This window comes from Epargyreus clarus, unplaced genomic scaffold (assembly GCF_041222505.1).
Source record: "Epargyreus clarus isolate Ecla_fem2 unplaced genomic scaffold, WU_Ecla_fem_2.2 ptg000018l, whole genome shotgun sequence".
Lineage (NCBI taxonomy): Eukaryota > Metazoa > Arthropoda > Insecta > Lepidoptera > Hesperiidae > Epargyreus > Epargyreus clarus.
The window spans coordinates 1,421,811-1,443,699 of record NW_027332226.1 but is presented as its reverse complement, the minus strand read 5'-3'; the positions used below and the strand labels follow the sequence as shown (position 1 = coordinate 1,443,699).

Genomic DNA, 21,889 nt, shown 5'->3' with positions numbered 1-21,889 from the left:
CGACGCAACAAAAATGTAGCGGAAATATGTACAAAATGACATTTAGTTTTAGTTTTGTATCATATTTTTTATTGGCAGTTCAAACCACGCCCATTAGGGTGTCCCGTTCTTGTATGAAAAAAATTTTCGCCGCATCCTTAATACTGGCTCTGAGAAGAAACGCACCACCACCGTTCACCACAAATCACAAGTCCTTAAAAAGCTTTCTATTAATATATTGATGTGATAATACTTTCATAGCTGTATCATATGTGTAGAAACAAAATTATTTCTTTACTTATTTGTTAACCTCTACATCTGCTTTCATTAAAGAATATTCATATAAATATATGTTAAGAACTAAACCTTAAACAATAATAATCATAGTTCTTCAACGAGCCACCAGAGATGCGACATGTATAATATGTACCTACAGGCGAACTTCATCCTCAGGATCGACTTAAAATTTTGCAAACTATAACGTACCTATGCCATATCAAATGAAAGGTCTTGTTGCAACGATCTCAAGGTGCTAGGTACTTGACGTTTTTTTTCGCCGACCTTGACCACGTATTTCTTTTAGAGCCCCATCACAACAACCCTATGGGAATTACTCAGTATATGGTATATTGGTAGGTTATATAAGTAAGTTTAGTACTTGAGTGTATCTGCCTTCAGCTTCATACACGTCGCATATCTAAACGATACATGACAGCTATAAGGACGAATGACTAATTTCTATTAAACTACTTCAATTCATAAGTAAAGAGACGTAAGTGCCATATTCACTTAAAACTAACACAAACATATATCTTTTGTTGTTTGTAACGCGTAATCGTTTTCGTTTTGTGGTCTCGATTGAGTTTATTTTAGTGCTATACTAGTAATCATAGGTGATTGGTGTATGTTTTATGCAAACAATAAAATTACAATGTGTAATTTATTTATTTTTCAAGAATTCAACAAGTTGTGTTGGTCATAACGGTGTTTTTCTGTAGTTTAAGTGAAACCGGTTGGTATGAATCCCTACTTACCTATGTTATTTACAAATACATCTTTTACTATATATATCATATATATGATTGGATAATGACACCTGTAAATACGTAGTGAGTGCTTAGAAAGATGTTTACATAACTTAGATAAATTCCATAACATACCTCACTTTGTAATAGTTCTGCGTATGTTGAGACGTTTTAGATTTCGCAGTAAAATGCAGTCCAATATCACTGGATAAGAATACCTTTGAAATAAATATGAAAAGCTTTCAGGCGTGTAGATTTTCTGACGATTTCTTACTTCAGATTTACAAAATTTAAGCCAAATATGTATGACTGCCGGCTTACTTACTCGTACATATTGTTAGAAATATATTCAAATTATTTTATAATAATAATAATAATAATATTTATAATAATAAGTGCTAATTTATATAGTCTTGGCTGTGTGCGTTACACGCTTGTATGCATTAGCATAAAAAAAGAAAAAGATCGCTCTTGGCGGGAGACTTATATTTTGCGCGGGAATAATAGAAGTTGTAATTTGGTCCAAGAAATAGTTTTATGTATTAATATGAAGTTCCATGTTAGACCCGCAGGACACAACAACTTCATATAAAACCCCTGTTTAATATGAAGTGGGTTACTGATGTTCCACTTTCCATCAGGTGGACTACATGCCCGTTTGCTACTGCATATAAGTGTAGTTACTGCATCTAACTGTATAAAAATACCTATAAACATTTTTGGGTGAACGTATCATGGTGTTTTGTTCAGTTATCAGTGAGAGGTCGTAAACTTTACATCTTGAACGATAAAATTGGCGTTTATCCGTGACACTGGCGATAAGATTATACAACGAAGTTTATCTTACCGAAAACAACACATTTGTGCCTCTGTTGTAATTAAAGCAAGTTTAGATATTAAATAAGAAATAATCAGAGGTTCTAAATATAAGGTAATATAAATTTTGATTATTTAGATAAGTAGATAAATCTGTAATAAAGTAATTACACAGTAATGTATTCATGTACTTAATATCAAAAAGCTGAAATAATTGTATTGTATCGATTGGATTTGACAATTTGTTTCAAAGCGACAGGGCACTTATTGAGAAAGTTTTAGGCTACAATTTATAAAAATCTTCGTCTAAAAATCTAATAGCTCGGATTTTTTTATGTGGGTAGGTTATGAAAATAGAAGTGAGCTGACTGAGAGTAATTGTTCCATGGAGTAAAAACAGTGGCAGAGTGAGAAAAGAATTGTGGATGAGGAAATTTTATTGAAGCTAATACAAATACAGTAAGTTTATCATTTTCTATTTAATTTTCAGTAATAATAAGCCAAAATGGCGGAGCACAATACCATGACAAGAAAAGTTATTAACTCGCCGGAGTCGTGCGTGGACGACAACTTGCGCGGGCTGGTGGCGCTGTTCCCGAAGCTCCGGCTGCATCCCAAACACCGGGTGGTCACTGTCAGGACTAAGGTACATATCACCCTATTTAATTCCCATGTTTAGATTAAGAAAATTAACAATTGGACCAAGTTATTGAACGCTTTTAGAGTTTTAGAGGGTATATGTTGGTTTTATTAATATTGAATTGTTATATAAATTTCTTTCTTTTTCGTCGACCGATTCTGTAGGTATCATTGCCACACATCTATTTCTACGTAATAGTAGAAGCGTTAAGGGCCACTCTGTTATGGTTTTAAGGGTGAAGTATGGAAGAAACACTTTTACGGCACATTCGACTTAATTTTGTGAAAATTACAGATTCTTCTTCACAAATGTTTTCTTTGAGTCTATGCCTAGTATCGCCTTTCCTTGCAGGGTGACTCAGGAAGAGTTGCTGTCCTTGGCGGTGGCGGTTCTGGACATGAGCCATTTGCAGCAGGTAAATTATTTTAGTAATTTAATCATCGAGTACTAACCGTTATTTTAGAGTAAACACTCAATAAACGATGTTATGCATCGAAGAAGTGGGTCTGGGGGGTTACTACCATCTCTTAAAACAATATTATTTTAATCATACATTGAAATTTTGTACCACGACTTCGTTTAAGTAAGATTGTTTTTATAACATTACAATAAGCAGTTTTGTATTGTCGGTCGAAATTATTCATTCTTTTTTTGCAGGAAATTTAACTTTTTAAGCATAATATGACAATTTCAGTTGGTTTTATACAATGGATAAGCGAAAAATGAATTCGGGTTTACGTTTGTTCAACTGCGTATGACGGAATATTTTACTGTTCTAAAGAGTTCGTGGTATGAAACAAAATAATGTTGATGCAAAATTGAAATAAATGTTTCCTGAACTATGATGGTTTTTAAAAGATGGTGGTAGGCCCCCTGTTTCACCTTTAACTATTGGTCTGTGTATTGGACTGTGGTGCCGCAGTGCACGTTGGAGTTCTGAATATTTGGTTATAATTTCAGGGTTAACTGGGGCTGGTATGCTGGACGGTGCTGTTGCTGGTGGAATATTTGCATCACCACCAACTGGCCATGTGCTGTACGCAATAGCGCAACTGTTTAAACATCATTCAGGTATTTTATTATATAATACTACCTGAACGGGCAAACGTTGTGTTGCCATATAAACAAAAAAATGTTAAGGGTGAACAACCCTTATCACTTAGGGGTATGGAAAATAGATAGTAGCCGATTCCCAGACCTACTGAATATGCATATAAAATTTGGTTAAAATCGGTAAAGCCGAGGAGGAGTACGGTAACTAACATTGTGACACCAGAATTTTATATATAAGATGGAAGTAACAAACGAACATACAGTCCGCCTCATGGTAAGAGGCTACTGCCGTCCTTGGTCACCTACAAACAACTTTCAATAAAATTAGAGTCCTGCATGAAAAATGATTTTTTTTTATTTAAGCACTCAGCAACTAAAAAATAACAGTATGTCGGATATATGTGGACACGAAGTTGACCCTTAAATCTTGGATTCCCTTAGGATTTTGATAATTTATACACATATTTAGTCATTTTTAGGTGGTGTTCTGGTAATCATGGGAAATTACACTGGCGATAGACTAAATTTTGGAAAAGCTATTGAGAAAGCGAAGATTACTGGCATCAAGGTACTCTAGTCTTCCTACACATAAATTATTAATTGGGTGTAAAATGTCGATATTTTTATTGTTGGTGCTTTCAGGTAGAAGGAATAATTGTTGGTGAAGATGTCGCATCGAGTAAAAACAAGACTGGCGGTAGAGGCATGTGTGGAGAAGTCATCCTGTACAAAGTATGTGATTGATAAAATATCATGTTAGTGTGCATTTATTCTGGCTTGCTTATTTTACTAACTAGATGATAATTTAGTGTTATAGTGCATTATGTGTAGTGTATCCGAATAAGACTTTATTAAGAATGGTGATATTTATTTGTTTATTTAAACTTTATTGTAAACCTATTGGTTACAAAGGGCGATCTAAATGCCTAGTGGCATTCTCCACCAGTCAACCCTTGTTGATAAATGTTGTGGTGGGTGTTACGTTAAAATAAATGAGAAAACAAATGCATAAAAAATACAAATGTATATACGAAAAATATATACAAATATAAATAACTAATAATATATAAATAGCTAAATATATACATAAACAAATTCGTTACACGTTACGTCGTTACGTTACGATATACGTTATAGTAAAATGGGTGTACCTAAAAGTATTGTTTAAATCTAAAATATTGTATTTCTAGATGACTGCAGCGATGTCCCTAAGAGGTTACGATTTGTTGACGATCCGTGACATGGCAATCGACGCCAGTAAATACATGGCAACTCTTGGAGTTTGTCTGAGCGCATGTTCTTTACCAGGTACTGTAGCTATTTATTTCTTAAAGTCGTGAAAGTATCCTAATATAAATCACGTGACACTGCCCATAAACGGTAACCTATGAACGTAGTCAAATGATTTCCACGAAATATTGTGCGTGTGTGAATGAACGAGATAGGTGGTGCTGTTGTAAATATTCAACTTTTTGTAGTAGGATCACGTTCCTGCTAACTTGTACCTATGCTCATATATTACAAATATTTCAGGCCAACCGCCCCTTTTTGAAATAGCTCCAGATGAAATGGAGCTTGGCGCTGGTGTACATGGTGAAGCGGGTATTGAAAAATTAAAAATAGGAACCGCTAAGGAAACTGTTAAACTCATACTCGATAGGGTATGTATATAGAAAATAGCATGAACAAGAAATACCTGTATTTAGTAAAAGCTTATAATAATTAAAAATGTTATTATGATATTTTATATTTTAACTTGCAGATAGTAGAACATCTTAAATTGGAAGCGGGTAACAGGGTTATTGCAGCTATTAATAATTTGGGTAGCACATCCATTCTCGAAATTAATATCATAAGTGGAGAAATAAAGGAATATTTAGGTAAGTAACAGTTGCTATGAGGATGTACCTATTACCTAAGTAATAGGTATAGGTGTAATGTTATCTTAGAACATTTGTTTAGCAAGGTGTTCTGTTAAAATGATCTTTTATTTAAAATAGTTCTTAAATCTTATTCACCACTTTCTTATTTATACAGAATCCAAGGGTATCCACTTAGAAAGGATATACGCAGGCCACTTGAAAGCATCGCTTGAGATGCACGGGTTCCAGATCTGTCTATTACACTTGAACAGCCAATACGGCGACCTCTGGCTAGATTTTCTAGATGACCCTACAGACTGTCCAGGTTGGGCTGGCAGTAATTTGTCTATTCGCTCAAAAGATGATGAAAGCCATGAAGATGACGAAACTGTTCTACACACTGATGGGAGAAAGGTAAAGAATATAAATTTATAATGACGGAGAAGCGTTATAATTCAGTAGTTCGTTTAACCGAAGATACGTGCAGATACTGCAGTTGATTATTTATTTGTATTTAATATGATACTCGTAGTACCTGTTATCGGACCGGATAATAAAACTGAATAAGTCGATCGCATAGTCACCTAGTATACATTATATCTTTAGGTAACATAATTCTTTAATAATTAAGTAATTTCATAATTCCGTGATCCAATTTAATTTGTGTGGAAGATATTATTAAGAGTATAATATGGTTTTATATTTAAGGCAATATCAGGCCCAAAGTTATCTGCAAAAGAACAAGATATTTTGCGAATGAGTCTGAAGAGCGCAGCCGAGGACTTGATTAAGAACGAAGAACTGTTAAACAGGTTAGATTCAGGTTGTGGAGACGGCGATTGTGGAATTACACTTAAAAACTTTGGCCACGGTAAGCGAACATAAATCACTGCTTCTTTTAATGAAAATATTACTTTTTTATTCAATTACATACTTAAGAGTTCGCGCTAAACTTCTAGTCCGCTCTGAATAAAGAAACGAGTCGCGTCGCAACAACAAATTGCAGATATTAGCGGGACGAAGACAGCGCGGGACCCCCCGGCACCCTCCGCTGCCCGCTCTCGCTCACTGAGATATAGCTGCGTTAGTGTGACCTTACTGTTGCTATGGACTATATGCTTGTAGTTGTGTTCGATCACATTGATTCTCTGAATACACCTGCGCGCAACATCTTCAGAGCGGACTAGAAGTTCTGCGCGGAATTCATCTACACTGACTTTTGCTTAAACAAAAATTGATGTTATTTATCATTTGTTTGTAGCTATTCTATCATACATACAGACTGCGTCATTGGAGTATCCGTCAAATGTTTTATGGGAATTATCGGAAATGGCGGAAACCGACATGGGAGGGACCTCGGGTGGCATATACAGCTTAGGCTTATCAGCAGCCTCACAATCTCTTGCTGGGTAACGAATTAAAGTTATATTGTATCTTCTAATTTTAGTAGAAGAAAGATAATTAAATGGCGGAGACCAACATGACTGAAAGAATGAACAAAGATCTGAAGCGTTTACATAAGCTTTTATTGTATAGTCCATTTGTTGATTATTTAGATTATTTTAAATAAAAAATGAACTCGTTTATTGTATTAGATGATAAGCTTAAACATATTTAATAAGAAATACATATAAAAAGAGCTGTGTTCTGGTTTGAAGGGTGTCGTAAGAAAGACATATTTTTAGAGGCATTCAAGCTTAGTCATCAGGGGTAACGGCACGTCTGTGGCCGACCTCATCTACTACTCCTCTATTTGGAAAAAATAAAATGCTTAATATATGAGATATGTTGTCGGCCATCTTTGAAAGTTGACGAATAATATTTAATTACTTTTTAGTGCTTCAGTAAACAGCCGGGAGACTTGGCTGTCAGCGTGGGAGAGTGCAATGAGCGCTATCACCAAATACGGTGGCGCTGAGCCCGGAGACAGAACCATGGTAAGGATCCATTCAATCTATAGAAGTAAATAAATATACTATTACTATTAGCTAAATATATCTAATAATATTAGCTAAATTCGGCCACGAAATAAAATAAGTTTAAAACTCAAGTAAATTTTAACTAGTAGGTACTTGTTGAGTGTTACATTTATCTTGGCAAGAGACGTGTTTTACAACAATTGGCTTTATACATAGAATCACCATAAAAAGTATCCAAATATTTTAAATCCAAAGCTTAAGTTCAGCGAAATTCTGTCCTTTTTATGAATTGTATTCAATCATAGATTAGTAAAGATTACTCACTCCTAACAAGAAAATGTAACCAGTTTTGACAATTGAAATTATCACTGTCATCTATTTTCGTGTTTGAAAAATATTAAAAAAATGTAGTATTTAGAGCATTTACAAATGAAACGATATTTCTCCGCACTTTTTCTTCGATTTCGTATTTTTGCACCACTGAATTGCGCAAGTCGGCATTGTTCCGCGTAAATTACACCATGACAGCCATTAAATGGCTGACACATTTGTCAGCCGTTTAAGCCATTTAATGGCTTTTTTCAATTACAAGGCGGTGAGATATCTATCTATGATTTCTACAACAGAGTAGTGTCCTACACACTTATAATATAGAATGTAACGTTATTGAGCATAATCAATATAATATTTTTGTATAGGATATTTATTGATACAATGTAACTGTTTTATTTTAGTTAGATACACTTCATTCGGCGGCAGTGGTTTTCAAAGACAACTTGAAGAGCGATTTCAAGATTGCCTTGGAAAAAACTGCCGAGGCAGCAGAAGCTGGATGTGCAGCCACTGCTAATATGATTGCCAGGTACGCTCAACAAAAAAAATAAATATTAGAATTTTTGGAACCTATAAATAGTTTCACAATAGGTTCATAATACGTTATTTTAACATAAGGCTACTTGTAATCATGTTATATAATTTTTTTTTGTCATGTATTTATTATGCGATCTTGTATCTTTTTTGCGGATTCATTCACACGTGATATCTTACTTGCACTCCTTATTTGTAAGGGTATCATTTATGTATTATTTGAGTGCATTTTTTGTGACAACTGCCAATGAAAAGCGGCGAATGTTTTGTTAGTAATTTACGAGTATCTAAGTTTTTATCATCATCAACCTATCATTGTCCCACTGCTGAGCAGGGGTTTCCTTTCAAATGAGAAGGATCAGGCCATATTAGTATATTAATAGATATTTATGTCTATATTAGAAATTAATTATCACTTGTTTAAACGGTGCAGGAAAACATCGTGAGGAAACCTGCACACCTGCGAGATTTATAAAAAAAAATCTCAAAGGTATGTGAAGTCTACCAATAAACGCACTTGTCCAGCACGGTGGACTATGGCCTAATCCTTCTCATTATGAGAGGAGACCCGTGCCCAGCAGTGGGACAGTAACGGGTTGATGATGATGATGATGAATGTTTTCGCAGGGCGGGTCGCGCGTCGTACGTGTCGCGCGCGCACGTGCGCGGCGAGGACGCGGGCGCGCGCGCCGCCGCCGCCTGGCTGACAGCTGTACTCGCCTACGTTGCATTACACTATTAGAGACCGCGCCAAACTTCTAGTTCGCTCTAAATATAGAAATGAGTCGCGTCGCAATAGCAAATTGTAGATATCAGCGGGACGAAGACAGTGCGGCACTCTCCGCTACCCGCTCTCGCCCGCGAGTACATAGCGCAGTTAGTGTGCCCTTACTGTGACTACGAAGTATATGGTTGTTGTGTTCTACCGCATTGGCTCTCTGACTACACCTGCGCGCAACAACTTCAGAGCGGACTAGAAGTTTGGCGTTATGTAGGTGGTATGCTAAAACACTTTTCTGAGGCGTACCAGCTTAGCCCTCAGTAACGACGCACCTGTTGCCGACCACAAGTGGGAATCTAATTTAATCTGGAGTTGACTGTAGATTTTTACGGGCGGCAGAAGCCACTTACGATCGGATGGACTACATGCACGTCTCTTACTTCTATATTACAAAAAAGTCAAAGCTTGTTAACCAAAAGTAGCACTTTTCTATAAGGACTAAGCTGGAACGCTCGTTACGATCAGAACGGTAGTAATACTTCCTTATTATAAAGAAGATATTAACACAATTCAAGAACAGAATTCTGACATTTTGAAATTGTTTACCGAACTCAAAATAGATTTATAATTCTAAATCAAGTAACAGTTGCGCTGCTGCCCTTGACAACTGTCTCAAAGAGAGACGCTCAGATGATTTAAAAAGTTTACCTTTCAAATTTGGATCATTCTAGAGTTTAGTTATTTTAGTCCAACGGCTATGAATGGGAAGCACAAAAACACAACATTTAACAATATCATTTTAATTAAAAATAACAATTGTTCTAAAACTATATGCAGATGTATAAAGATCTATATAACACAATAATTTAACCTCGGGATACTATAACAGTGTTGAAGTTACATGTTAAGCTGGAAGCATTGTGATTATTAACATTATATTAACATTTATTGTACCGAGATTATCCGGGCGCCTAAAAACTTATGACATTATTAAATAAAATAAATAGAAAAAAGTTTGTATTTTTGTAAAAAAATTGTAAATCCAGTGAACTCTTCTTCAAACATTATCAGCTCATATGAGCACGTCAGACAAATAGAATAATCCTTGATGACTTTGTTGGTATTTTATAATTGTACTAATGAACTTAGTGTTGCATCCATACTCTTGGCACTTGCCGCAAAATTCAAGCCTCTACCACATACAAACCAACATGTGGACACATTGCATGTGCTTGCGGCAAATTCCTTTTGATTTTCTAAAAAGTGACATTATTAAATCTACAAGCGCTACACAAATCAAGTCAAACGATTTATCCACAGGTTTAAATTTGTAACGGTTTGTCGACACTCGGCAAGCGCATGTTTGCATACAAATTTAAATATCCTATTATTTAAAAATTACGCTTAATATTTTGTTGACATAATTATTAGTCTATAATAGTTGGCATAATTATTCGACGCTGTGATCTTTACGTCTATCTACTTTTTAACTATCATTGGTAGTTTTTCTCTATTAATATAATTTCTTACATCAATCTTAACCAATTTTTGCCTACAAATGTTCGAAATATAATCTTATTCCGTACAAATTTTAACGTTCATAGTTAAAAATGGCTAAAGTTCGATTATTAGCAAAAAAGTGTTAGTTTAATGCAATACTAAGTTGCATAATTAAGCAGATAGAAGTAGATATCACGCGATCGGATCTCGGGTTATAGTTTTAACTTAAAATTTTACTTATTTCAGTCGATGGATAATTTATACCTAAATTACAATATTTGCTATCTGAGGTTGCCTTCTGTGGATAATTGGTTGACAATTGACTCATAAGACTTATTTAACAAATTTATATTGGTTATATTATATTGTTATTACGACTGTAGTATTCTATTTGTGATAAAAAAGTAGGGAATTTATTATTTAGGGGAAAAAATATTGTCACTGGAAAGGCTAAGAAGGCTAAAGCCCCTTTGCGTGTTCGGCTTTTGGCATTTCCGAATTTACGAATTCGTAGACTTCACACACCTTTGAGAACATTTTATATATATTATATTATATTTAAAAGATCTTTCAGTCGGTAAAGTTTTGCGTGCTGCAATTACGTTTAAGCAAGTTTTAATTATTCTGAGATTCAATCATATGATACAATTGAAAGGCCGAGTTTTACAACTGGGCTATCACCACATTATTTATTGAAGAAAGTTAGAGTTTCTTTCTTCAACAATCCACAGAAGGAGCGTTGTGGTGCATTTATATCAACAGACATGTTACGTATCAGACACGGTACGTGGCAAAACCATATCATATCCTTCCGTACAATGTGTATGAACGTCTGTATATTATATAACGTCTATATATTTATAAGGACCCCAAGTGGGGGTACCACTTGTGAGATGTCGTGAGAACCTCACGTGAGAGTTTTCAACATGTGTGTTTTAAAAACAAAATAAATAACTGGGCTAATATTTATATTTATTAAAAGTTAAGCAACACATATTTTCACGAAACATGCTTTATTTCATTATGCACTATTTTTATGCAATTTTGCTTTGTTTCTTTTGAAAAATAATTACGTGATATTTACCGAATCCATAAAAGTGTCGCTAACCCTAACCCTAACGATAAAGCAGACGTGCTACCTGATGGAAAGTAGTCAACATCGCCTATGAACATTTGCAACACCAGAGGAGTCGCCAATGCATCGCCGGCTTTAAAGGGGAGCTCTTTTTGCACCTTTTTTGAAGAGCTCCATGTCATAGCGCTCCGGGAATACCTCGGGAGGATAACCTTCTCGTATTTAATGGCCGCCCCCTAACTTCTGTGCCGCAAATGCGCAGAGACGAGCCATGCCTTGCAAAATACGGTTTTATCCGAAAAATATGATTTTGTCTAACACGACACGTTCAATGTCTGAAGATATAAATGGGATCTTATTCTAAATATCCATTATCTAATATTGCATTTGTTTTGTTGTAAAAAATGTTCGTATAGGCACGTGTGAACAGTAAACAATATTATTAAAAACGCTAATAAATCAACAACTAATAGTATGAATATAACAATAAAATTGTGTGAACAATTATTTATATTTTTACTCCGAATTTTCAAACTACTAACTTAGCTTCGAAATTTAAAAAAATGTGCTAAATTATGCAATATTATTTTTAAATAATTGCGTACATCTAATTAAAATTAAAATGACGATCAAATTTTTAATAAAAATTTTTAGTGATTTTCTAGCGATTTAAGAAATCACATAAAGTTTTACCCCTTCTCTTTATTTCTGCTTTACTATAATGTTCTAAAGTTGTGTTCTGGTTTGAAGTGTGTGGTAAGGGAAATATACTTTTGTTATGCATTCCAACTTAGTCACCCATACCGGCATATCCCAGCCGCACGCTACGATTCCCAGTGTCGTGGTTGTCATAGACACACACTATTACAAGTTACAAACACCCAGACAGAACAAAAGTTTAAATTTTTCATACATATGTTTGACCGCGAATCGAACCTGGAACTCTACGCTTGTGAGATCAGTTTGTTGAGTCAAGAAAGGAAAGTAAAAACTTGTGATTAGTCCCAAATATTGTCCAATGTAAACACTAACAGTGTTGCGTCCCGAGATGTGTCTTAACACATTATTGTTCTATCTTGTGGTCGTTGCTAGAAATCCCATTCCGTCGTCTTCTCTATTTCCATTTCCGCTAACTTCTCTTGTAAAAGGAACGCCGACATGTCATCTGAAATTATGAATATAAAAAATATAAAAAAGAAATTGTAAAAAAATTGCGTGTCTCGACTCTCGACACATGTATGTATGAAGTTATGCTTCTCTTTGCTTAAGAAAATAATAATTAAAATAATGCATTTTTATCACATGCACTTTCATGTTTTATTAAAAATTGATGCTTGATCTGATGCTTCATCTGCTTTATCCTACTAATAAATAACTTTATCACCTTTGAAACTTTGTCTTTTACACTAAATAATTTGGTTGGATACTAAAAAGTTATCACGATAAGCGTGACTTGCCCGGAGATATATTAAAACACGTGAATGGCAAACATAGCAAACATGTGAACGACAGGTGCTATTAGTTGAAGGTATATAATTTCGAGTTCCAAGGGTAGGAATATCATATTTTGTTTAACCCGGGTATAACCGCAGGCACCGTTAGTAATAATAAGTATAAACAAATACTATTTTTTTGCTAAGCAAATTCTCTTACTTGGGTCAGGCTTAATGGGTTTCACACGTCCTATCAGGCTAGGCAAGAAGTCGCTCTTCCTGATCTGCTTGAAGAACGGGTGGTTCAGCAGCTGTGTGGCTGTGGGCCGCTTCTCTGGGTCCCTGAAAAGTCACCAACATCTTTAACCATAGGAGTAGATACTTTTGTTGCAGGGTCGTCCGAAAGCAGTTAAATAGACTTAGAACAGGATTTGGACTAAATAGACTAAGAACTTTGGTTTACAAAATAGGTTTTTCTGTTTGAAGATTTTTTCTTATTTTTGCTTATGCTAAGCGGGGAGTGGAGGAGTCATGCAAGACATAGGATGCATCCGCAAATGTAAGACCAGCTGTGCTGAGTAGTAGCTTTTATCTCAATCATAATGAGACCATTGCGTGCTGTTTTACCCCAATTATGCAGAGCCTTTATGAAACATATTTGCCTCATGGGGGGACCAGTACAAGAGGGATTCACCCCTATACGGGGGTATCGGGGGAGCTGTACAGGGTAGGGGCAACACCCCAGCGGGGGATTCTGGTTAAGAGAAGCACAAGTCGCCCGCGCTGTCGCCTACTCTGCTGTCCGTGTTGTGACGCCTGAGGACACGGGGACACAGGGGGGTGTTACCGCTGCAGCGCCAGCTCGCTGACGTGGTGGAAGGCGTCGGACAGGCGGCGCGCGGCGTGTTGTGACGCCTGAGGACACGGGGACACAGGGGGGTGTTACCGCTGCAGCGCCAGCTCGCTGACGTGGTGGAAGGCGTCGGACAGGCGGCGCGCGGCGTGTTGTGACGCCTGAGGACACGGGGACACAGGGGGGTGTTACCGCTGCAGCGCCAGCTCGCTGACGTGGTGGAAGGCGTCGGACAGGCGGCGCGCGGCGTGTTGTGACGCCTGAGGACACGGGGACACAGGGGGGTGTTACCGCTGCAGCGCCAGCTCGCTGACGTGGTGGAAGGCGTCGGACAGGCGGCGCGCGGCGTGTTGTGACGCCTGAGGACACGGGGACACAGGGGGGTGTTACCGCTGCAGCGCCAGCTCGCTGACGTGGTGGAAGGCGTCGGACAGGCGGCGCGCGGCGTGTTGTGACGCCTGAGGACACGGGGACACAGGGGGGTGTTACCGCTGCAGCGCCAGCTCGCTGACGTGGTGGAAGGCGTCGGACAGGCGGCGCGCGGCGTGTTGTGACGCCTGAGGACACGGGGACACAGGGGGGTGTTACCGCTGCAGCGCCAGCTCGCTGACGTGGTGGAAGGCGTCGGACAGGCGGCGCGCGGCGTGTTGTGACGCCTGAGGACACGGGGACACAGGGGGGTGTTACCGCTGCAGCGCCAGCTCGCTGACGTGGTGGAAGGCGTCGGACAGGCGGCGCGCGGCGTGTTGTGACGCCTGAGGACACGGGGACACAGGGGGGTGTTACCGCTGCAGCGCCAGCTCGCTGACGTGGTGGAAGGCGTCGGACAGGCGGCGCGCGGCGTGTTGTGACGCCTGAGGACACGGGGACACAGGGGGGTGTTACCGCTGCAGCGCCAGCTCGCTGACGTGGTGGAAGGCGTCGGACAGGCGGCGCGCGGCGTGTTGTGACGCCTGAGGACACGGGGACACAGGGGGGTGTTACCGCTGCAGCGCCAGCTCGCTGACGTGGTGGAAGGCGTCGGACAGGCGGCGCGCGGCGTAGGCGTGCCGCAGCCGGGACACCGCGTCCGCGCTGTCGCCCACGCCGCTGTCCGTGTTGTACATGCCTGGAGACAAACGGACATCAACACCCAGCTTTAGCAATAAAAATATATACAGGGTGAATTTTTCAAACGGGTCAACGGGCTTTAACGGCCCTTTAGGGACAAAACCCAAACTATAAGGATTAATTAACGAAAAGTACTGAAAGGAGTTACGAGGCCGATTTCGATAAAAACTAAAACTGCATCATTAGTTTTTTAAAATATCTTCTGCCTTCAACGAGAATCGAACGAGTTCATTTTGAAAAAAAAAAAAAACACCCTCTATATTATTCCACTACGATCCTCAGCGATAATACGTAACATATGACTTACGTATAATACTTAAGGACACTACATAAGGTATGACCATGACATACGGTTTAGTATGAGAAAGTAATCGTTTGGCAAATAAGCTCCCGCCATTTTTAGGATTTATTTTTTAATATCTGCACGCCCCAAATCCGCCCCTTAAAAAGAGTATTAGCTCTAGCACTACTCACTCTTCATCTCGGCGTCATCACTGGGCTCCGGCGGCGGGAATGACGAGCAGTCGAGCAGCTGCGGGCGAGCTCCGCGCACCTTCTCCGTGAACATGAGCGTGGAGGCGACCTCCGCGAACGGCACCGCGCCGTTGCCCAGCTCGCAACACAACACGCCCACAGAGTACATGTCTGAGTGCTCGTCGTAGCCTTTTAGGTTCTGTAACACATTATATGCACTTACATGTAGTTAAAGTTTCAAAGTGGTAGAACCTTTTGTGGTCGCCCTGGAGGTACAGCAATGCTATTTACTGTTGTGTAGTGCTTTAAAAGGTGTGGTAAGGAGATGTGGTAAAGATTCTTATCTGAGGCATTCTGACTTTGCCCTGATAGTAACACATTTGTGGCCTCCTCGAAGCATTTTATCCAGTGTTGATTACAGATCAGAATGAGCCACAGTAGCCACTGTAGATGGAGTGTCTGCTTGTTTGCTACTTCTATATAATAAAAAAAATACTTTGCAGAAATTCATGTTACAAAGTTAGGATAAAAAGTACTATGCAACATTTTCCAACTAATATAATTATCAGTACTTAACGCCTGAGACAGTCCACATCGTCATCAAGCTTCATACCCCCATCGTTACAACACTACTCACCTGCTCCAAGAGTTCAGGGCTCAGCCACATCAAGTTAGCGTTATCGTGGTCGGGTGGTGGCAAACTGTGGAGCTGCTTCTGTCTGCGGCCGCGCACCATCATGCTGGCGGCGCTGCGGAGCCCCGACAAACGAACGTTGCCTTGCGTGTCGAGAAGAACATGACTCGCGCGGATACTCCTGAAAACATACATAAATAAATAAATGCTTTCTACACTCAAAGCCCCAAGCTAGGCTTCCCGTAGCGTATTGTGGGTGCCATGAATGAACAAAGACGAATACACAAACACCCAGACCCAAAACAGATCTTCATCATTCAGATATCTATCTGGCTGTGGATCGAACCCTTAACCATTTGCGCGTCAGACCAGTATGGTTACCTCTCAACCAAACACATGATTTTTTAAACATCAACTATTTTAAATTTTGAGAAATTGATAATCCAAATGTGAACTGTAGTGATGAATAAATAAGATTAATATAAAAGATATAAAAAAAAATGTTTTCATGCAGTTGCAAAAGTTCGTTTTACATAATGTTGATTCCTTTCTATTAAATTCTGAAAGTAGATATTTTACTGTTATTTCGATTTTATTTTATTAAGACTTTTTATCAGTAACCACAAAATCTAATTTAATCCATTTAAATGCCCACTTTATTAAATTATCAATTAAATTAATAAATTTTATTTATGTAAAGAATATTCATTGTACATAAATCAACTACAATTTAAATTTAAATAGAATGATCAATGCTAATCCTGTTAGTGCATGGTTAATTTTATCTTGTGTATCTCCACAACAATGATTTCCAAGGTGACATGATCTCATAAGTGATAAATAACCACCATAGTATTATTGTCATGGTGTTCCATGAGTGTTTTGTATTATATTGTCTGTACAAAGTAAATATATTGTCTGTACAATACAGCAATATGCATTGAATACAAGTTATCGAGTTTTAAAAAAATGTGAATTGATATTAAAATCAATTGGTCTTGTCGTGACTAAAACATGAATTGTGTAAATGTGTATGAAATGAAAATCCATTTTTGGACCCACTGTTCATAATATGGGCAAAAGAATGAATCTCACTAGCAAATTACAATCACTTATGCTCACTACATCATGCTGTAAGAGTGAGCAATGCTGGTATATGAGTTCCATACACATTTTCTTCATCATCATCTCATAAATGTCCCACTGCTGGGCACAGGTCTCCTCTCAGAATGAGAAGGAATAGACATAGCCCACAGCGCTGACCAAGTGCGTATTGATACTTCAAACACCTTAATAACCTCTTTTTTTTTAAAGATTGATCCTCAGGTATGCAGGTAAACTCATGATGTTTTCCTTCACTGTTTAAGCAAGTGATTATTATTTTTTAATATACTCATAATTAAAAAAAATCAGAGGTGCATGCCCGGGATTTCCACCCTGGACCCCTCGATGATTTACTATGTTTCTTAACCACTAGGCTATCACTGCTTTTGGAGAGTTGAAATTCATTAGGTTTGCAACAAACCTGCAAAGTGTTACCTAGTCCCGAAATACATTTCCCAGCCTAACCTTTTAAACAACCTACCTGTGAATATAAAACTGTTTATGTAAATACTGCAGCCCGAGCAACACATCACGAAGGATGAGTGCACAGGCGAGCTCTGGCAGGCCTTCCTGGAAGTATCTGTCCAGGATGTCTCTGCAGGAGCCCAGGTTCATGAGGGGAGACACCACATACAACTCCGGGCCATGCACAAATGATGTTAAGTAGGACAAGATGTTTGGATGCTGCAGCTCTTTTCTTGTCAGGATGTCTTGCTGAAATAGAAATATAGGATAAAATATTCATTTATTGTTTACAAAATTTGCCCCTAGCATTATAGGATACCCTAATAAGTTAGATAGATACATTTGCTATCATTGTATCATATTGTCTCTATCTTGTATTTATATTTAATTTTATAGGTTTAAAGTTATGATAGGCTTTGGGAACTCATTTAATATGCCACTGAATAAATACATGAATTTATTGATGTCACATGATGTGTCCAAACTAAATTCTCAAGGATTATAAAATATCTGTGACTGAAACTTCAGTATCATAAAAAGCAATAACTGTTTTATTAGTTACTTACATAACTAAATAATAACAGGTTTTCATGTATTTTATAATTATATTTTGCATTTCAAATTATAAGAAAAAATACTCCAAAATGATTTAATCAGTGAGTATTAAAAAAAATGCTATTGATGAAATTGAAGGAGCAAAAAAACTATATTACCTGAATCAAGCTGGCCTTCTCTTTGCTCTTATCAACAAAATACCTTTTGATAGCCACATTCTGATTACTGGGCTTATAGAGAGCAGAGTACACGACCGCGACGCCTCCGCAGCACTCCGCTATGATCGAAGTCAATTGGTAATCGTTTATATCTGGGTTAAACATTGCGCCTTTAACTAAACAACAAACTTAATTTTTCAACTCAATTCCCTGTATTATCTAACGATCAAACGCTAATAAACATAGTTTCACTATATTAAAGCCATTTACTATTCTAAAAATAGCCACAATTAAATTGGACTAAACAAATATCAACAAAATAGATTGAATGTTTTTATTTGTACTACACTTGGTCATTTGACTCAATTGACAGACAATCGTGTTCGGATACGTTGAGCAGCAATAACTAAATGTCATTATTTCAGTGCATTATAAAAGGCTTTTGTAAAGAAAATAAAAGAAATAATATTATAACAGTACTCGTAGTAACTAACGGCCTTTGTAACTAAGTTACATCTTTTATTTCATTTATCTTAAATCTCACGCGCCCTTTTTATACTATGATAAATGACGGTAAGATCAAAGCCAATGTGTCAATTTGTTGTCTGTCAATTTTGGGCCTAGAAAAATGTCGTTAGAATTATTGAATTTGTTGTATACTGTTAAAACTGTGAAATATTGTATAGAATTTAAACTGCCGGTTTCGGAATTGACATGATGAATTCAAAATACATGGTAAGCAACGCATCCATAATATATCTTTACTATTTTATTTATGAACTGTAGGGACCACTAGGTAATTTTAAAAAAATATGATTTTAAACATTAAATTTAGAACACCGATTAGTAATTATTGATATTTTAAAAAATAACAGTAATTATGCAATAACGGCCAGCACTTGTAATGTACAAAAATATATTAAGTACTGAAACTGAAACAATTATTTGTCTTTCACTTAGCATGTAACATCTGCCAACAGATGGCACTACACTTGCATATAATTTTTTAAGCAAAGGCAGTTTATCTAGCATTCGTTCAGTAGAATGTTTTATTCATGTTTTATTCAGGATTTTCATTATCTTTTCGTTTTAATATATAATTTCCCTGTACCCTGTGCCGTGGAAGCGGCACGGGATTATGTGGGATTCTTTTCGCACTAAATCCCCTCCCGGTGGCCGTCCACGGCGCTGCGTAAAGAACTCCGGGATCTCCAGAGGAACGCAACCGGAGTCCTCTTAGCGCGTTGCCACATCGGGCTCCGCCCAGGTGAGCGTGACGCTCGCCACACCGTCTGTTGTGCACAACGATATGCGACCACACATACCGCCGTCCTTCCTGGGGTCGCTGTCCGGGCGGTTCGACCTCCCACTCTTGCCACCCGTAACCCCGGTAGCCCCTTTTAGTCGCCTTTTACGACAGGAAGGGGATACCGTAGCCCTATTCTGGTCCCGGAACTACATGGACCAGAACTGGCTACCTACACGTCTCCAAATATTTGGGAAACTTAAGGCGGGCGCCAGCTCGTCAAGGTCCAGTCAGTTGCTTTACTCAGTGGTTACTATCCCAGTTTGTCAGAGAGCTCCGGTTTCGATTCCTGTTCAGGCAGACAATACGTGTTATCGATGTATTAATTCCTCGCTCTCGGTGATAGTGTACTTCACAGTATACCTAAAAGTTAATTACACCTCAAACTTTGTTTGGCCCCTGTAATAATGACAATCGACAAGACAAAAATATCCATTCTGCTTATTTATTTTGTTTTATTCGCGGTTTTACTTAGTTTCTCTTATTAGGCACGTAAATAGGTACGTAGTATTTCGTATTCCTATTATAACTGTATGTATGTAGGAACATTACTAATTCCTCAGTCAGTGGAAAGTGTAAGTGACCGAGTGTAAGCACGACACTGATCAACGTCATCGATGACGTCTTTATCGTGACGTAAAGAGCGTCGTTCATTAATATTATTTCAACGCGAAGATAAATTAGTAAAACGATTATCTTGTCGTCAACCCATTACGGTCCCTCTGCTGGGCATGGGTCTATTCTCAGAGTGAGAGAGGTTTAGGGCATAACTCACTGGTCAAGTGCGAATTGGTAGACTTCACACATCCTTGAGATTTTTTAAATAACTTTTATACGCGTAAATATCTTATGTCTTCTTTCGCCGTTTAGCAAGTGATAATTATCTTATAATACGCAAATAACTTTGCAAAATCAGAGGTTCGTGCCTGGAATTCGAACTTCAGACCTTCCTATTGGGAGGCCTAGTTTGTAACTAATTATGTTAATACTTCTTAGGTTTTTAATTTTGTACTGTTTTCATTAAATATTATGTGACATTTTACGTCATAAAATATTTGCGTGTATGCGCCGTTCTCCATTTCAGTAGTAGGGGTTTTTACCTATGAGGCGGCTATTTTAGCACGTGTGATATAAGTCATATAAGCTAAATGTTAAACCTGTCCTATCTGCAATTAGTCGCATCGCCTATGAAGGCGTAATGACCCCTTATTATAGGTGAACTGCAAGCTCATTAAAATTTGATAATTCAATCTTCTATTTAGATCACCATACGGCTTACATTAGATACATATAATTTGACATACCTACATGCATCGTTTTTACGAGTTCTTCGGTCCGTGTTTGTTGTGATACTATCGTTAAGCGGTAGGGTTGAACTATTTCGTTTTCTTTAATCGGTGTTTATCAACAACAAATATTGTTTGACTCATATTATTACTTTGAAGGTGGTAGAAACCTTTGTGGTTTGACGACGGCGGCACCACCGCCACAGCTATTTCTGCCTCATAATAGCAGTGTTAAACGAAACGCCGCTTTGTTCTGGTTTGAAGGGTGTGGTAAGGGAGACATACTTTTCCGAGGCGTTCCAGGTTAGTCCTCAGGCGTAGCGGCGCATCTGTGGCCAACCGCAGGTAGGAATATATTTTCCTGTCTGTTTGTGCATGGGCAGCATTAGCCACTTACCATCAGGACTTCATGATGTCGTGCTACTCTTATAGTATAAAAAAATATATATGTTTGCATGGTCAGATGGTGACACACTTAGGTATAGGAGCGAAGAGTCTATGTTAGAGCCAACAACTCGTTGGCGATTCTTCTGTGTTTACTGTTTTCCACTACCTTTACTTCCTTATATTTGTGTTTTAGTTTCATATAACGGTTTACCTTTAAAATGCTCAGTTAGAATAATAACTGAACTAGACTAGGCTCTAAACATTTATGAGACTATTAACTTTAAGTCAGCCATAAGTCAAATACTTTAAGACATTTATGGAGATATCTGATGTATGTATACTAGATCTTTATTACTGGACTACCTATATAGTTCACCTATAGAGTTATCAATCTTCTTTTATTTCTAAATTAGTGTATCAAACCATTTCACATTATGGTAAATAGAATTTAAAGATTTATTTCGAAGCAAAAACAGTTTTACAAATGATATTGTCCTAAACAGCGGCAATAGTATATAGACATTTGTTAGACCTATGGGTATTACATAAAAGTAACAGGAGTATTACTGAAATCAATCATAAATGCGATGTTATTGCTGGATCGGATGGAATATCTCTATATAGTGCATGTAAGATAATAGAAAAATACCACTTATTTTCAATAAAA

General features: G+C 37.8%; 2 protein-coding genes across 3 annotated transcripts; one reads left to right on the top strand and one right to left on the bottom strand.

Annotated features, from left to right (window-relative positions):
- The first annotated feature begins 827 nt into the window (after positions 1 to 827).
- On the top strand, positions 828 to 10,736 carry LOC140749425 (triokinase/FMN cyclase). Of its 2 annotated transcripts, none has more exons than XM_073082455.1 (15): positions 828 to 991; positions 2,311 to 2,466; positions 2,812 to 2,875; positions 3,421 to 3,531; positions 3,993 to 4,081; positions 4,156 to 4,245; positions 4,704 to 4,821; positions 5,047 to 5,174; positions 5,276 to 5,393; positions 5,551 to 5,789; positions 6,084 to 6,246; positions 6,637 to 6,784; positions 7,213 to 7,312; positions 8,029 to 8,156; positions 8,789 to 10,736. In XM_073082455.1, exons 2-15 carry the CDS (start codon positions 2,326 to 2,328, stop codon positions 8,901 to 8,903), a joined length of 1,752 nt encoding a protein of 583 aa, XP_072938556.1. In that variant the 5' UTR covers positions 828 to 991; positions 2,311 to 2,325; the 3' UTR covers positions 8,904 to 10,736. The 2 variants fall into 2 exon arrangements, with proteins under 2 accessions (XP_072938556.1, XP_072938557.1); XM_073082456.1 differs by having other exon boundaries at positions 828 to 995.
- Positions 10,737 to 11,496: 760 nt separating this feature from the next.
- Stlk (Ste20-like kinase) lies at positions 11,497 to 18,625 on the bottom strand. Its single transcript, XM_073082457.1, has 7 exons — positions 18,244 to 18,625; positions 17,547 to 17,779; positions 15,965 to 16,142; positions 15,328 to 15,526; positions 14,728 to 14,851; positions 13,111 to 13,232; positions 11,497 to 12,622 (listed from the first exon to the last, which is right to left on the bottom strand). The coding sequence occupies exons 1-7, from the start codon at positions 18,406 to 18,408 to the stop codon at positions 12,546 to 12,548; spliced, it is 1,098 nt and encodes a 365-aa protein (XP_072938558.1). The 5' UTR covers positions 18,409 to 18,625; the 3' UTR covers positions 11,497 to 12,545.
- Between the last annotated feature and the right edge of the window lie 3,264 nt (positions 18,626 to 21,889).